A 15,504-nucleotide genomic window follows, 5' to 3' on the forward strand; every position below is an offset into this window, starting at 1 on the left:
TCCAGCACTCTTTGCCTTTGCATACAACAGATCAGAGGCTTTCAGGAGCTTTCTAGGACTCAGGAATTGTGATCATGACCAGGTGTAGAAAAATTCATTATAGTCTCTTCCCTAGGAGGAATGTGTTTTAATTTCATGGAGCTAGAGGGGTCTTAACTAATCTCTGCTTTACTTAATTAAATGTGCTAGTAGAAATTTCCATGCCACCTCTTGAGGAAACAACAGGAGGGAATTTGAAAAGAGGCTGTTGGTTAAAATGAGTAAAGATGTTATACACACCTCTTCTGCCTGCCTAATTACTCATGACATGAACACACACAGCTGTGACTAGGATGCACCAGAACAAACTGTTCTATAAATTCACAGCAGTTTCCTGTGTATTCCAGAAAATACATAAGGGCCTGCAGAAAATGCAGAGTGTCAGTGGTCTCTTGGCAACTCTCTGTTAAGTAAACTCATATGAGGACTGTAATAGACAATAAAAGAATACACTTACTAAAGGTTTTCATTCCTTCTAAGATGCTGGGTACTTATCTCCTGAGGGATTAATTTGTTGGAGGCAGATACTGAATGTTCCCAAGGCCTCTTTGGGAATTCTCTGCTGAGTGAGTGCAAAACTTCAGCAGCTTGTGCTGGAGTGAAGATCAGTTTAAGAAGCCTGTAGCTGTGTGTCTGAGGAAACTCATTGGTACATTTTCTTCTACCTTTGAAAACAGAATCAGAATTAAAATAACATCAAGCAACTTTATTATAAGGGAATGAATATAAATCTATGGAGAATGATTTCTCTGCCAATTACACTGGTTTTGCACTAGGGCAGATACATGTATTTCAAGGTAATTACTCTCATTTAGTAGAAGGAGAACCATGGCCTGTGGTCTAAGAAGAGAAGACTGTAATAAATTCTGGATACTTTCCAGAGACAATATTTTTGTAGGTTCAAAGAAATTCCCAAGATACATCTGGTTCCATTTTAGCTTCTTCTTAACTTCTCCTGGTTACTTCCGATTTGCAAGAAGGTTTTTGCAAATCCAAACACCTTTATGAAGGCTCATGAAAATAATAACTGTCATGCAGACTGAGTGATAGACGTGGTGGAAACTCTGAAGAAGAACAGATGTTTAAAGATTTATTTAAAAAAGAAAATGTATTTACTGCTGATAATATCATTCTGGTATCATCTTCAGATGTTATCAGAGATAATTGCATGGACCAGGGAACAGAGGACAAACTCCTTCTTGTACTTGCTACCATATCCTTACTTTGTAAATGGAGAGGAGAACAGGTTCCACAGTGCAGAAAGTCATTTGCAAAAGAGGTGATTCCTGCCCACTTCAAACATACTCAAAAATGAACCTGAAGAAATGGTGTATTCTATTCAGAGAAAAAGAGGAAAAGAAGAGAACACGCTTTTGTAAAAAATAATTTAAAATAATATTATTTTTTCCTTTCCTTGCCTCCTTTGTGTTTTGCAGACAAGCAGGAAGTTTACCACACAGCAATAATATGACAAACTTTTAACAACCTTTCATGACTCTGTGGTCACAGGGCAAAGTCATGGCTCTGCCAATGTGACTTGCAAAAGTGTAATTGATTTATATACAGTGGTGTTCTCAATGAGACTCATGGAAAAGATGCTTGAGTTTTTGGAAGGTTTGCAGCAAAGGATTACTTTCAATTTTTGTTCCAAACACATGGTGAGTTCACTTACCTTCTTATTCCTTTGTTTCATGTAGATATAGATTGGAACTTTATAAACCCAACCTTTTTATTTTTAATCCCACAGCGTTGCTCATACAGGAGGACTTAAATTTTATGCAACCTTTTCAGCAAGTTTCACTCTGTTCAGTCTTCTCTGTTCAAAAAAACTGCAAACTTTTCATTGAATTTGACTCACATTTTCAGAGCAATAAGCCTACCCAGAAAACCAGTTGAATACATCCTATAGAAAAAAAGATAGCGTCATGTTAGGACTTTCAATTTTTAAGTCATACTTGAGATTTCTAGAGAGACTTTCCATAGAAAATATTATTTTATACTCATGCATATGCTGAGAAAACTGGTCCAAAATATTCATTGTACAGATGTAACAAGTGTCTGCTAATCACAGTTCTCATCACAGTTTCTACCAGTAAACTTCAGCTTATGGCAGCTGCACATATAGTTGCCTTTATTTACATTTTGTTTGTTGCTCGCAGGGGGTGAATAGTTCCATCACATGAGAAGGTTTCTGCTCCCCAGTTGAACTGCTGAACATTTTACAACCAGCAAATGATGTGAAGCATATCAGAAATGAGAGAGTGAATGCTCTTGCTTGCACAGAAAGATCCCAGCTCTCCTGTTTGGATGAGTATTTAAGTGATGCGCGGCTACATCTGAAGCATCCATATGAGATGCACCAAGGACAAAGTGAGCAAACATGACTGAACTCTCTATTTCTAATAAATGGTTTGAATAATTTGGATGCTGTTTAGACAGCCTACAGCCAGTCCTAACACAGAGCTGCACAGAACAGGAAAACCGAGCTGAGAGCCCTAGAAAGAGCCTCCCATCTTGCACTTGCTGAAGCAGGGGTCACTCAAAGCACATCTGTTTTCACAAGTGTCAGAGCTTTCCATGGGAAAAGTGTGTTTGTGGCCACTGTTGAGGGGAACAGAAACATACGGCCATTTTAATTAAGTACAGGCAAGCTTTTGAGAAATGTTTTTGAGAGGCCAGGAAAATGCTGTGCAAAAGGTTGAATAGCACTGGTGCTGCTGAGCTGATGGGAGAGCCCTTGTGAAGGTCAGGTTAGAGAAGCCACATGCAAGGAGGAGGTACCTCGGGGTTGTTGGAATCGTGTGCCATTGCATAGTTAATGAAGGCCATGGGTTTTCCATCTTTTATTAATTTTAAAGCTCAGTTGAGAGCTAAGGAGGAGTAATATTTCAAATAGGGGTCTGAGTCAAAACCCCAGATCAACATGTCCATCATCCTGAGGCAAATTTGGTTCTAGAGCCAAATGCTGCTACCTGGGCTCAGTGCCAGATGTGCAGTGGTGACTCATTAGTAGCATGTCCAGGGTAAATGAAGGCTTTCTGGAGGTATGAGAATATTGACTGAAAGCCCAGTAGTGCCAATGGAAATACTCCCTACCAAGAGCTTTAAATCAAGCTGTTAAAACTGGATTCCTGGGGATATTATTAAAACTCCATTATACATCTTGGGCTCCTGAAAAAATGTAGCCATATGTCTACTTGATGAATCACTGAGATTTCTGATAGAAACATCTCATCTGGTACTGATCCTGCCAATTTCTATCTAGTTTAAGTTCCAGAGACCAATTACAAGCCAGTATGTTTTAAACTGAGCAAGTGTCTCACACATGTCAGTGTTGCCATAATAAGTTTTTCTCACACTTTACATTTATTTTTAAAAATTGCCTATGTTATTGAAGAGGTTGAATAAAGGATCCATGGCATCAGAAAGGCAGAAAGCATTTGCAGAAATAGTCAACTTTGCTATTGATATTTGGGATACAAAAGACACATCCATATCACCTTCATCTTCTAACAAGTAAATGAGTCAACAGCAAAAGTGTTTAAGAGAAAACTGTTAGCAATTAATCACATGCCTCAGAGACCTCAGATTCCCAATGTAGATTCACAATGGCATTGAAAGTTGAATTTATAGAAGCAAATATTTAAATATGCAAATTATTAAGTTTATAATTGAAAAAGTTCCAACATGACCAAAACATGTGAAATAAAAGTAGTTGCCTCTGCTTTGCAGTCTATACATCTTTACTGGATGAGCTGCAAAGAAATTAATACAAAATACTTTGAAGGACCTATGCATTGCTGAGTGATGCTGTGGATCAAAAAAATCTTCTGTAAATGTACGTGAAAATGTTAAAATATGTTAAAATTTTAGAAAATTAGGAGGTGAAGATAAGAAGAGTGAGGAAGGACACAAATGAATGAGCTCTTTCTAACATGTTTATATATTTACTCTGATAAGAAGAAGCATCCATGAGCCCAAGTCCTTAGGGAAAGCAAAGTATAAAGGAACAGAGAAAATTTTTTAATCATATGCTGTTCTTGCATTTTGTGACAGCTACACCTTTTAGATTTCCTTTCTGAAAAACCAATCATATTTTTTAAATAATGTTGGTACTTCTTGGAAAGCCTGAGAAAAGTGTAAGAGTATGTTTTGATGTTTTCTTGGTTTTGATAAATGTCCCATTTTGAAGGGTAAAGAACCTCTTAAGTTTCAAAGGCATAGAAGTATTTCCCGAAAATCCTGAATTCTGAGAAGAGATTAAAATTACTTCTAATTTCAAAATGTAAATTGACATAGCTATAACTACTTTTAATAAAACATTTTGGAAGCACACATGGCTGAAATGCAATGTATCTATTAGCAACAATAAGAGACAGTCATTGATTTGTATGACCTCATAAGGATTTATTACCCTTGAATAAATTTGTTAATAGCTTATTAAAAACAATATAAGAGAATGGGACCTGAACGGTGAAATGCAGCAAATGAAATATTCAGATTGCAAATTGAATGAGAACACAAAATGAGGCAAATCTTCAGAGAGCATGAATTAGTCAGAGTCCATTTAAATCAGGGGAGGTGGAGCAGTTAATGCCAGCTGATCATGTAGCTTCACAAACTTAAATCTGTTGTCCTCTCATAACAGCGGAGCAGTAGTGATCTTAATGCGCTGGACTGTGCAGAGCCTTTGCATAATAAGAAATCAGGTTATTCTTCTGGTATCATAAATGGAATTTGGAGGTGTAAAGAGGTTAAGTGATTTTCAAAGGTCACAGGACAGATAAGTGGAAGATCCAGGAATAGATCTGGCATGTCATGACTTCTTGCAGTAACCAGAGGACCATCTGGCTTGTCAGAATAAACTCACATTTAATTAGGTGATGTTCTAAGGGCAAACAAAAATGCCAGCATAGGTTAAATGCCATCTAATAATTTGTCCTCACAGCAGTTCATCTGTAACAAGCCATTATGTAGCCCTATTTCTAATCTACTGCATCACAATTTGTGCTACATGACTGTTAGAAAAATCTTTCATTTTTGTCTTCAAATGCAAATTCAGATGTAGTGCTGATTAGGCTGTGCTTTGTCTGGAGATATAAGCAAGGAAATTTCTTGATTTATTCCATGCAACACTAAATGCAAATATCAAATCTGTGCCCTTACTGCTCTTTAATTAATTACATGTATTAGCCCACTGGGGAAAGAAATCCCACCTGATTTTATTGAAAGCAGTTCTCCTAAACTGAAATTTAGTTTGGGTCCTCCTTAGCAGCAGTCCAGCACTACATAGAGTGAAGAGAGCTGTCACCTGTAACAAATGGGGCAGCTCAGCCACATCAGAATCCAGGATTATCCATGATACTGGTGTGTCTCTCACTTACTTTGGCTGAGTTTGTATTTGACTTAAATGTCCTAAATTCCTTAATATCAGTCTTTCTTTCCCTTCCATTTCTCTACTTGCTGCCTCCCTAGAAGTATCAAATAAAACCAATGTGGCTGTTTCCTCCACCCTTGGCTGCAGACACAAATTTCATAGTGGGATAACTCTTAACACCTTTACATTATTGGTAGGTAATACAATAAATCTCAGAGCATGTTTTACCCAGATATTCTCTTCAGCTGCAATTTAATCTTTTCACATTTTACTCCTATACTCTCATTTCTAGACATGTTACCTTGGTGAGAGTACTTTTTTAAAATATTTTTTTATTTTCCCTGAGCATCTCAAAACATCTCATTTACCTGCATAACATAAAGTGACCATAAAGTATTCTGTAGTGTTAACAGTGCAGGAAAGGCAGTACATAAGAAATAAGGAGCAGAGCTTTAGATCTTGTAATTCATTTCTAGAAACCCAAAGTTGCAATATCTTCCCTCAGCTAATGACTTATAACCTTCAACAACAACTGGGCCATAGACTGAGATGACCTTCCTCCTTTTATTGTGAATCTTTGAGTAACAATATGTCATTTCTCAGGAAAAGGAGAGAGCTGCAGACTCTTCTGTTGAAACCAGCTATCATTACCTATGCCAGTCATATCCTGCTCCAGAGATAATTACCAGAGTGCGAGAATGTACCTGTAATCATTAGGTAAATTAAACATATAAATAAGTTTCATGCAGATAATTGCAAGCAAAATAAAAAGAAATAAAATAGTAAAGAAAGTATGAGAGAGAGAGAGACAGAAAGGCAAAATGAAAATGGAAACTTAAGAAATATTTTTTTAAAATACTTTCAAGATCTACTTTAACTGATGACTGATATTCATATCTATGCAATTCATGAAAAAAGAATTGAAAAGGAAATTAAAATAATAAATTTAAGATATATATTAAAAAAGTTATTCTGCCTGAATACCTTTGCTGTTACTTTGTAATTATCCAGCTGGGCTGTTCAGTTGACCAGAATGACAAGATTCATTCCCAAGTTTCATTTCCACTTGGCACCTCCTTCCTTTGTGTAATACCCTTTGCCAGCTTATTAAAGTCCTGACACTGGCCAGTAATGTGACTTCAGAGTTTTTAGCTGATACTCTGGGCATAAAATCTGCCAGGTGGCTTTTGTACTCTGGAGACACTGGCACCTCCACCATGCTCCTCACACATGGCCTTAGGAAGAAGGAAGAGATTTGCACTCCTCATATTTCCTTGGCATTTATTAGGTCTGTGTTGTTGGTGTATCTGGAAGTAGACAGATCTCACTGCAGAGCCTCCTGCTGCTCTCTTCTTTCTCTGTTCCCAGGAGTGTGACCATGCACTTTAATTATCCAAGGCCATAAGCCCCTGAGAATTACATTAAATATTTTTTTCCATTTTCTTTTAAAGTTCTGTTTCAAAGTTTTGTTATTTCTTTGAGGTGTCCTGGACAGCATTGCTTTCAGACCCTACCAGTCACCCACATTTAACTCTGTGAAGTTATCACTGTTCAGTTAGCAGGAAGTGCATATTTTAGACTTAGATAAAATTTCTGGCATATTTTGGGAAGGGAAGTGAAAAGACAGAAAATAAAACAGTAAGAAAAGAGATGACAATAGTACAAGTTCATCTTAACAGACTATTAATAATCCAATGCAAGTTTAGTTTTCATCACTCCTATCATGTAAACACTTCTCCTAAAATGCTTTATAAAATAAATAATACAAGACCATAGATATTATACTGTATAAATTACAGACCAACAGAGGCAGAAAGATACTGCCTGCAGAACATATTAAAGAGAGACAAAGGCTGATAACAGAGAGAAGAGAGTGGTAGAAATTAAAAGGTGCAGGCAGAGGAATGAGGAGGGGTTTGCAGAATAGGTCTGATAAGGGATGGAGAGTTGATGAGGCACAGAGATACTGGAAGGCTGTTGCAGATGGCAAGAGGGTGCAGAGAGTCAGAGGAAGCTGGAATTGAACCAGAGGAGGAAGGAGGAGGACTGACAAATGCAAGGCCTGCACTAACAGTGCAGGCACTTTGCAGCCAGAGATTATTGGGATGCTCAGAGATTTCACTGGAAACAGAGGGGTCATGAATTGGTGGGTTTGGTATGACAAGTACAAGATAGTGGACAGTACTTTGCTTGCTGCCAAGATGCAGAAAAGCCTGGGACAGGCTGTGTCATCAATGCAAAGGAACTTGGAATTTTACAGGAGGGGAAGAATAAATTAAAATGATCTGTCTTCAGATATAACTTATTTACTAAATCCAGGTTCAGTTTACATAGGGATAGGTTCAAGTGATAATAAATTCCCCTCAGATCTTGAAGCCCATCCATCTGAGGTGGCTTTTCAAATTCCCTTGCTACACTGGCTGTGCCTTTGACCTACCCCTGCCAGTGGTTCCTCTATGAGAACATCCTCTCTAGCCAACAGTAAATTGATATTCTGGAAATCTTTTAGAAATGGCTCCATTTTAGCATCTGCACTTTTAAGTGCAAACCTGTTGAATATAAAAATTTAGCTGTGCACTTGAGACTTGTGCTCACAAATATGATTGGGATCCTCAAACTGATTTTGTTCAACACTAGGTTCTACCTGTGTAAAGTCAGGGAATATTAGAAGTTTTGCAGTTTCATTTTCTACCCCTGACTACTCATAATCCCTAAAACTACTTTTTGTCTCTTAACACTGTCTGTTGAACATTTGATTTCACCTTGGTTCTAAAGGTCATGATGGGGATATATCTGAGAATGGAAGGATATTTTAGTTCTATGATCAAAGGGTCTATGTTTGACCCTGAGGCCTTAAGAGATTTTTTTTCTAGAAGTAGTGAAGAGAAAATATTCCTATGTCATTTCTTTCATTCCAGACTCCCAAATTCTACATGAAGTAATTTCTGGGCAGAAGAACAGCTTGAAAAGAATTTAAATAGGAATTTATTTATCTAACCAAATATTTTCAGAACTAGAATGATTTCTCCAAGAGCTGATTTGTGGGCCAGTTTGATGCTCTATAAAATTCATTAATATTCAACCAACTGACTTTAAATTAAGCCTCTGATTTTGCTCAAAAGAGAAAAAAATCTAGTACAGACTTAGGAAATTGTTAATAAAATACTGCCTTGATCTTCCAAAAATTTCAGACAGCAAAACAAAACAAGACTAACTAATCAACATATTTTTTTTCTCAAAAGGTTTTAGAGATCACTCATGTGTCCTTCTCAGACATGTAAATGCAAGATAAGGAACCATGTCAAAATATGCTGAAGGCAGATGCAAGTAAGCAAAAGGAGCTGAATTCCAACTAATCTGCAGAAGCCCCCATGATATTAGGTAGAGATATTCCGCACCAAAATACTTATTTGTTTTGTAAGATAAGTTAATTTTAATGAAATTTTAGCTAAAATCATAAAAGAGTAATTGCTGGGCCTTCTATTTGTCAAATAATTTTGCTAACAGTTGTAGTCATACCCCAGAAAAATTAATTTTCAAAATGACAGCCAAAGTATGCTATTTTTTTGAAGATCTGTAGCCCTATTTTCCATCTTCCTTTGTTCATGCTGCAATTGTCCAAATTTTGGGTATTTAATTTGGTTTCTCAACAATATATAAAAGTTGCATGTAGTGTGTCACTGACTCAGCTGCAATTTAATAAAGACAGTAGTGATATCAGCTGATTTTATATAATTTGATTTTATCAAAGAAAGAAAAGAAAAAGTATCAGAAAAATTACCTAATACCTTAGGTGCTTTTTTTTTTTTAATTTTTAAGCCAACCTTGATAGAGTGCATATCTGAGGCGGAATTCCTGCATGTACAGGGAAATGTTTTAGTTACTATAAAGGTGCAAATGCATGCACCAGGCAGATGTCAGAGAATGTTTGCATTCCAAAACTTCAATTGTGTTTCTATTTCTGTTTTTTGTTGGGTTTTTTTGTTTGTTTGTTTTTAATGACCTGAATGTGCATCTCAGGACATACATATTTTTCAGCTACACTGCTCATATGAAATAGCTGGACAAAAAAATCACAGAATCAACTAGGCTGGGAAATACCTTTGAGATTATGGAGCCCAGCCTATGAGCTAACAACACCTTGTCAACCAGACCATGGTACTGAGTGCCCATCCAGTCTTTATTTACTTAAACACCTCCAGGGATAGTGACTCCAAATGACAGCAAGCTCAAATTTTCTTACCTACAGACAAGATCTCTGGCAAGAGCTATGAGCTTTGCAAGGTTCCTTTAATACTCTTTGGCTTGGTCTATCACAGCCAATGGGAAAAAAACCCAAATGGAAGGAAGTAAAGTGATCTCCAGAAGATGTTTGACTACCAGCTCTCTAGTCTTAGACCAACAAGACTTCTGATCAAGATGCTGTCAGTTTTTTGACAACTGTTTCCAACATAAATATACATTAATTAAAATACTTTTGTGTCTGAATGAAGTAAATCACCTTTTTAAAAAAAGAAAGCTATTAAGGTTCTGATAAGCAACTTGATTTGGCACACATAAACTAGCTAACCTGTGTGCCTGGCATAGCACTAGAAGGTTTTCAAGTATTGTCTGGTGCAGAGAACAGAGTACTCAGCCTCTGAAAAGCTGTTTTCTACTCATTAGTGGAATTAGGGCTAATATGTACCAACCAAGCCCATACAGAATTGTTTTATTATTTTTCTAGCCTAAGTACATTAAGTTTAAGAAGAATACAAACCTACCTTCCTTCCTTCTGGAATGACAATCCAGCAAAAATCAATGAATGTCTCTTAAAGTAGAGTACAAGCAAAAAGGTGGTGTATATGCTATTTCTTAGGGATTACTCCAGCCCCTGGATTGTTCTGCCTCTCTTCCCCATTTCTCACTTTAGGGAAGCTTGGCACTTACTGGACTGCAGTGTGAGTGGTCAACTCATTAGCTGAAGAAAAAGAAAAATCATTGCAAACTAACAAGAAAGAGAAACCCCTGAGCCTGGAGAGTTTTCTGCAGGATTAGTGTGTTGAATTAGATGAGAAAAGGTCTACCAAAGATGCAAAAGCAGAATTATAGACAGTTATTCAGGAATATGTGAGGGAGGAAGACATTTTTATGGAGGTTGAAACTTAGTTTAGTTCTTTGTCATATAACTTGTCTCATTCACAAATCACACTGAAAGAAAACACTGACCTTGGTAGTTGTGTAACTGCAGTTTTGAAAATCCTTTAGGAACAGAAGCAGAAGAATTGTTGCTAGCAGACCCAAAGATCTTCTTGGATCCAGTTTACAGCAAAGTTCTAATGGTGATATACCAGATCTGTGACTTATTTTTTAGTGAAAAGTCAATCCTGTTTGGGTCATTCAGAGCAGAGCATATCGACCTGAAAATAAAGAGCAGGAAGATGAAAAAAGTTAATCTATGTCATCTATAGTCTCCACATCATTGGGCTGACTCAGAAGTGACACATTTTTGACTCAAGAATGGAATGTTCACATTATTTATGGTGTGGATATTACAAACATCAGAACACAGTTAAACCAAGCCAGACTGTGTTACCAGCCCTACCTGGGCAGGATTCAGCTGTGAGGAACCTGTCTGACTGTATCATCTTCAGCAACAGCAGCTCTCACCATGCTTCAGTGCAGTGATGAGACGGGGAGAAGAACAGCTTGAAGGGGCAGAATTAATTCCAGCTCCAGTCCCACATTCCTGTCCATTAAAAGCAAATATTCAACTTTAAAAATGCAAATAAAGATATGAAAGGAGACCAAACAAAAGCAGTAGCATTAAAAACTTCTTATAGCCCTTTATAGCTCTCTGGAGTGACTTCATCCTATTTACTTCCACTTCTTGAAGTTCTGTTACTGTATTCTAGCCATAGAGAAAAAAAAAAAAAGTCTCTTTAATTATTCTTCAATGCCTTTTTCCAGCCAGGCCCTGTGTCCTGGATTGAAATCAATGTTAATGGCTTTTGAGACTCCAGTATAGATATATTTTTTAATTGATATCTTCTCTTCCTCCTGCTGACCCAATTCTCATTTTCATTAAATTCAAAAATACATTGATGATCCACTCAGATCTGATAAATTATTTTAGCTCCTTTCTGCAATAACTAAATTTAATAGTGGTTTGCTGGCACAATTTAATTACTGGCACAAATATTTGAAATTTGTGAACAACAGCTGAGCTGCAGTGACAGAAAACAGGTGGTCTGGTGGCTGTTAGGATCCCAGTAGCAAGCACACAGAAAATGCAGGCTCCTGTGCAGACTCATTACTAAAATTTTTGTTTGAATCTCTTCCTTATCCAGCAGTTTTATTCTTTATTCCACTTGTCAGGGCAGTTGTCTTTACAGACTTCTCTGTGGGACTGTTTTTAATTATGGAGAAGGCACATACTTAAGAATTTACCATGCTAGGAAAGAAGTAATGGAACAAAAGCAGAAGAGGTGTTTAGAATGACCATAAAATTATTTGGCATGCTGGAGATAAAGTGTGGAATTTTTTAACCTGTGAGCCTCACTGATGCAACAGAGAGGCAAGGAATTCTACAGCTCAAAAAGTGTAGGCAGTTAAGGTTGTCAGAGGGAAGGCAGTAAAGTTCATTAGATGCCATAGTGTGACATTTCTTAGGGTTTTGCTTCTTGCCAGAGGTGAACTTGCTGGGCTGGTACCCACTGAGTAATCACTGCATCCTGTGGTGGGAAATGTGATGTCTGCAGAGCCTCACTGCTGTGAGCACTGTGCCTGCACGTAGCTGTAGCTGTGCTCACAGCTAGGGCAGCAAGCTCAGGTCTGGGGATTTTTGGTGTGCCAGCCAGGAGGAGAAGCTGGTCGAGGAAATGTGATTGAGCTCACCTGTTGCCCCTGTGCTCTGGGCCCAAAAAGCATGAATATTGATAATTGTGCAGCTGCTGTTTCCTGTACAATATTGCTATGAATCACATTTCTCAAGGTGAGAAATACTCAAACACAGGCCCGGCAGGACTCTTATGAAACACCTTATTTGTCATCAATGCCAGACAGAAGCAGGAGTGCTCCAGCCCTCAGAGCCTTTCCCATGAAGTTTGCTACCTACTGTAACAATATACTTCACTTGGGGGAGAAAACAAGCTCAAGTAAAAGAATCCCTTCTCTTCTGAGTGACACTTTGGAGAAATTTTCATTGTACTACTATTTTAGATTCATAAATGTGGTGTAGCATGACTTAATAATGGAAGTTTTCTAAATACAGGGCAGACCCACCTAATCTCTACTCCAAACAGTTTTGCAGCCTGCAGCAAGAGACAAAAAGTGAATTCAGGAACACAAAGAAGGGAAAACTGCAACAGCCTTGAGTCTGTGGGAAAAACTGACCAATATTCCAGAGTCAGTCTGTTTTCTCCTGTTGGTCACTTGAAAGCTAATAGACAGTTGTAGGGGTGTTTGCAGATATTTCCAAGTAGGTCTGATGAAGTGCAGGTGAACATAAGGAAGGACATTTTTGTCTGAAGGATCAATCAGGAGGTCCTGTGGTTTCTAGATAAGTTTCTGCTCCCTTTAGTGTTTATTACTTAAGATGGTTGTCCTGGATCTGGATTGCACTGGTATGCCATGGTGACTACTGGATGGAATAGAATAATCTTCAGAAAAACAAGATCCTTGATATTCTTAAAAATAAAAGCCTTGTTACAAACCCTCTGTACCTGAAAATGCTGATGGGGTATTTCCAGTAGTTTGTGTAGCATTCAGAATTGCTGTTGAAGGGGAAATGTCCTTGCTTGAGGAGATATTATATATCAAAGTCTTGATTGAAAATAGTCAAGATGAAGAGGTAATCAAGGGTGCTAATGGTCACAGTGAGGTGTGATAAATCTGGACAAAAGTGGTGATTATGGGCAATAAATCCAACAACCTGCTGGGCTTGGCACAGAGCCACCTGAGACAGGCTGATTGCCAGTAGTTTTGAAGGTGAGCATAAAATGAAGCATCCTCCAAGTTAATAACACTCACATAATGAATATTACCTTTTATTAAAGCAATAGGTCTATGACCAATGCAAAATTAGTTTGCCTGAGTGCATGAGCACATGCATTCAGAAGGGGATCCTGGGAGAAGCAAGCAGGGTGATGAACACACCTGCAGGCTGTTGTTTTGCCTTCCCTTTGGCTTCTCCAGTCCTTGTTCAGCAGCTGCATTCTCAGAAGGCTGTTTACTCCTGAAACTGTGGTGTTTCATCATAAGACTGTGCAGTTCTACTGTGTTGGAAGATGGAATCTGGCCATACCAGGATCAAATTCTAGGACAGATGAGGTTCTGGGTCCTGCCCTGCGACCACAACAATCCCTGCAGCACTACAGGAGGACTTCAGGATATTAAAGGTTTTTTCAACCTAAGTGATTTTGTGATTCTCCAAGTGGTAGCTGGAGACTTTCTCTTCTCAGGGAAGCACACTGGCAGGAAGGAAAATCCCAGAAATTCTGACTGGGGAACTGGTTGTCCTTTCTCAGCCCTGCCTCACATTGAGCTCTCTGCTTGTGATGAGGAATAGCCTCAGGGCTGAACAGCCTTTGAGGTGACAGGATCAAGTAATTCCCTTTGAAAGTATATTTCAGGATCTCTGCAGGTAGACAGACATTATTGTAATGTATATGTTGTAAGGTGGGGGAAGCTTTTTCAAAGATGAGTCAGAAAATTAAACCTGTGTCTGTGGAATAATAACACAAGATCAGCGCAGGGTGCTCTTAAGTCATGCTCTGTAGCATCTAAATCTTAGCTTCTTTTTGGATAAGACTAAATACAGCTTACTGCAAGAAGGAAATATCCAGCAATTGGTTATCAAGAATTAGTAATAACAGTGTTGAGTTTTTTTTCTTCCACCAACCACATAGATTGATTCCTATAATAAAACCAGTACTTAGAAAGCTGAACTAGACCCCTTGAGAAACTGTATTTTGACAGTTCATCATGGAAGGTTGTTAAGTTAGTCCCATGTTTGATTTTTTTCTATTTTTTTTTTTTATGTTTCTTTGGTTTGTTTTTGGTTTTGAGCTTTTTTCCCCCTTATTTACAGAATAAATTTCTTTTTTCTTTTTAACATCCCCAGTTGGAACCAGGAAGGCTGCTTTAAGAGCCTCATTAGGCATTCCCTTTAGCAGCATACAATAGGATCTCAAGCTGGCCTGTCTCTGCAGTATTACCCAAGGTGGATGCAGGAGCTGTCACCACCAGAATGCCATCAAAGCAGAGGCTCCACATCCAGCAGACTGAGAGGCAACTTTCAAGCCTATGATGTCTCTTTCAAGTCTCAATGTTTCCAAATTAACATCACTGTGCCCTACTGTACCTGTGCATTTTGCTTTGTTTGATGTGGCATTTATATGCTTGCATTCATTTTAACCAGTCACTCTCTGTCTAACACTACTTAGGCTTTTATTTTTTCAGCTCAGCTGAACAAATTACCCCTTGGTCAGAAGATGAAGAGGTCTGGCTCCACAGATAAGATACTTTACTATGCAGAAAACACAAGAAACAGCTAATGCCATTAGCTAGTGCCAGTTCTGCAACAGAAATAATGGGTAAGACTTAGTATTTTTAATGAATCTTTCGTTTTCTTGCTGGAAAAAAGCCTTGTGTATTGAAACACAAGGGAAGGAACTACTTTTTCTGGTAGAAATTAGAACTTTTCTCATAAAGCTTTTGCAGATCTAGGGCATATTGCAGAGGAGTCCAAGGCCAGGTCCCAGTGCTGGTTCAGCAAGCTGTGCAGCACAGCATTTCCCAGTTTTATCTCAGGAGGATGCTTTGCCTGGGTATTGCACTGTGGGGACATCTGAGAGCAATGATCTCAGAGGGAAGGATGTTCAATATGCTCACCAAAAGGTTGCAGAGATGCAAGCTCCACTCTTCTCTCTGTTGCAGAGTAGGACTCTTTTAGGGTTCCTTTTTCTCAGTCTGCTTAGTTGTTTTCTTTCTCTTTCAAGAAAAAAAAAAAAAAAAAAAAAAAAAAACCACCAAAGACAAAACTAGCCATCACATTCTTAGTTTTTCCTAGGAAAGAGGAACTTTAAAATATGTGTTAGTGAAAATTC

General features: G+C 38.1%; 2 protein-coding genes across 13 annotated transcripts in view; both read right to left on the minus strand.

Annotated features, from left to right (window-relative positions):
- The window catches only part of CHRM2 (cholinergic receptor muscarinic 2), a 118,008-nt gene extending 107,209 nt beyond the window's left edge, over window positions 1–10,799 (minus strand). For 3 of the 12 annotated variants that reach the window (XM_085568822.1, XM_085568817.1, XM_031507956.3), the window contains exons 1-2: window positions 10,625–10,798; window positions 497–1,942 (exon numbers count right to left, since the gene is read on the minus strand). The gene's annotated coding sequence lies outside the window, so the exon portion shown is untranslated. Of the gene's footprint in view, window positions 1–496; window positions 1,943–10,624 lie in introns of all 12 variants that reach the window. The other 9 variants (XM_085568823.1, XM_085568820.1, XM_085568819.1 and 6 more) reach the window with 8 other exon arrangements.
- The window catches only part of LOC144246263 (uncharacterized), a 263,343-nt gene continuing 252,260 nt past the window's right edge, over window positions 4,422–15,504 (minus strand). Inside the window, exons 8-10 of the mRNA XM_085568825.1 lie at window positions 15,290–15,388; window positions 11,001–11,144; window positions 4,422–10,815 (exon numbers count right to left, since the gene is read on the minus strand). Coding sequence (XP_085424951.1) covers window positions 11,072–11,144; window positions 15,290–15,388 — 172 coding nt within the window. The 3' untranslated portion in view covers window positions 4,422–10,815; window positions 11,001–11,071. The remainder of the gene's footprint in view (window positions 10,816–11,000; window positions 11,145–15,289; window positions 15,389–15,504) is intronic.

Source organism: Lonchura striata, chromosome 1A, assembly GCF_050655825.1.
Source record: "Lonchura striata isolate lonStrDom1 chromosome 1A, ASM5065582v1, whole genome shotgun sequence".
In the NCBI taxonomy this organism is placed as follows: Eukaryota; Metazoa; Chordata; class Aves; order Passeriformes; family Estrildidae; genus Lonchura; species Lonchura striata.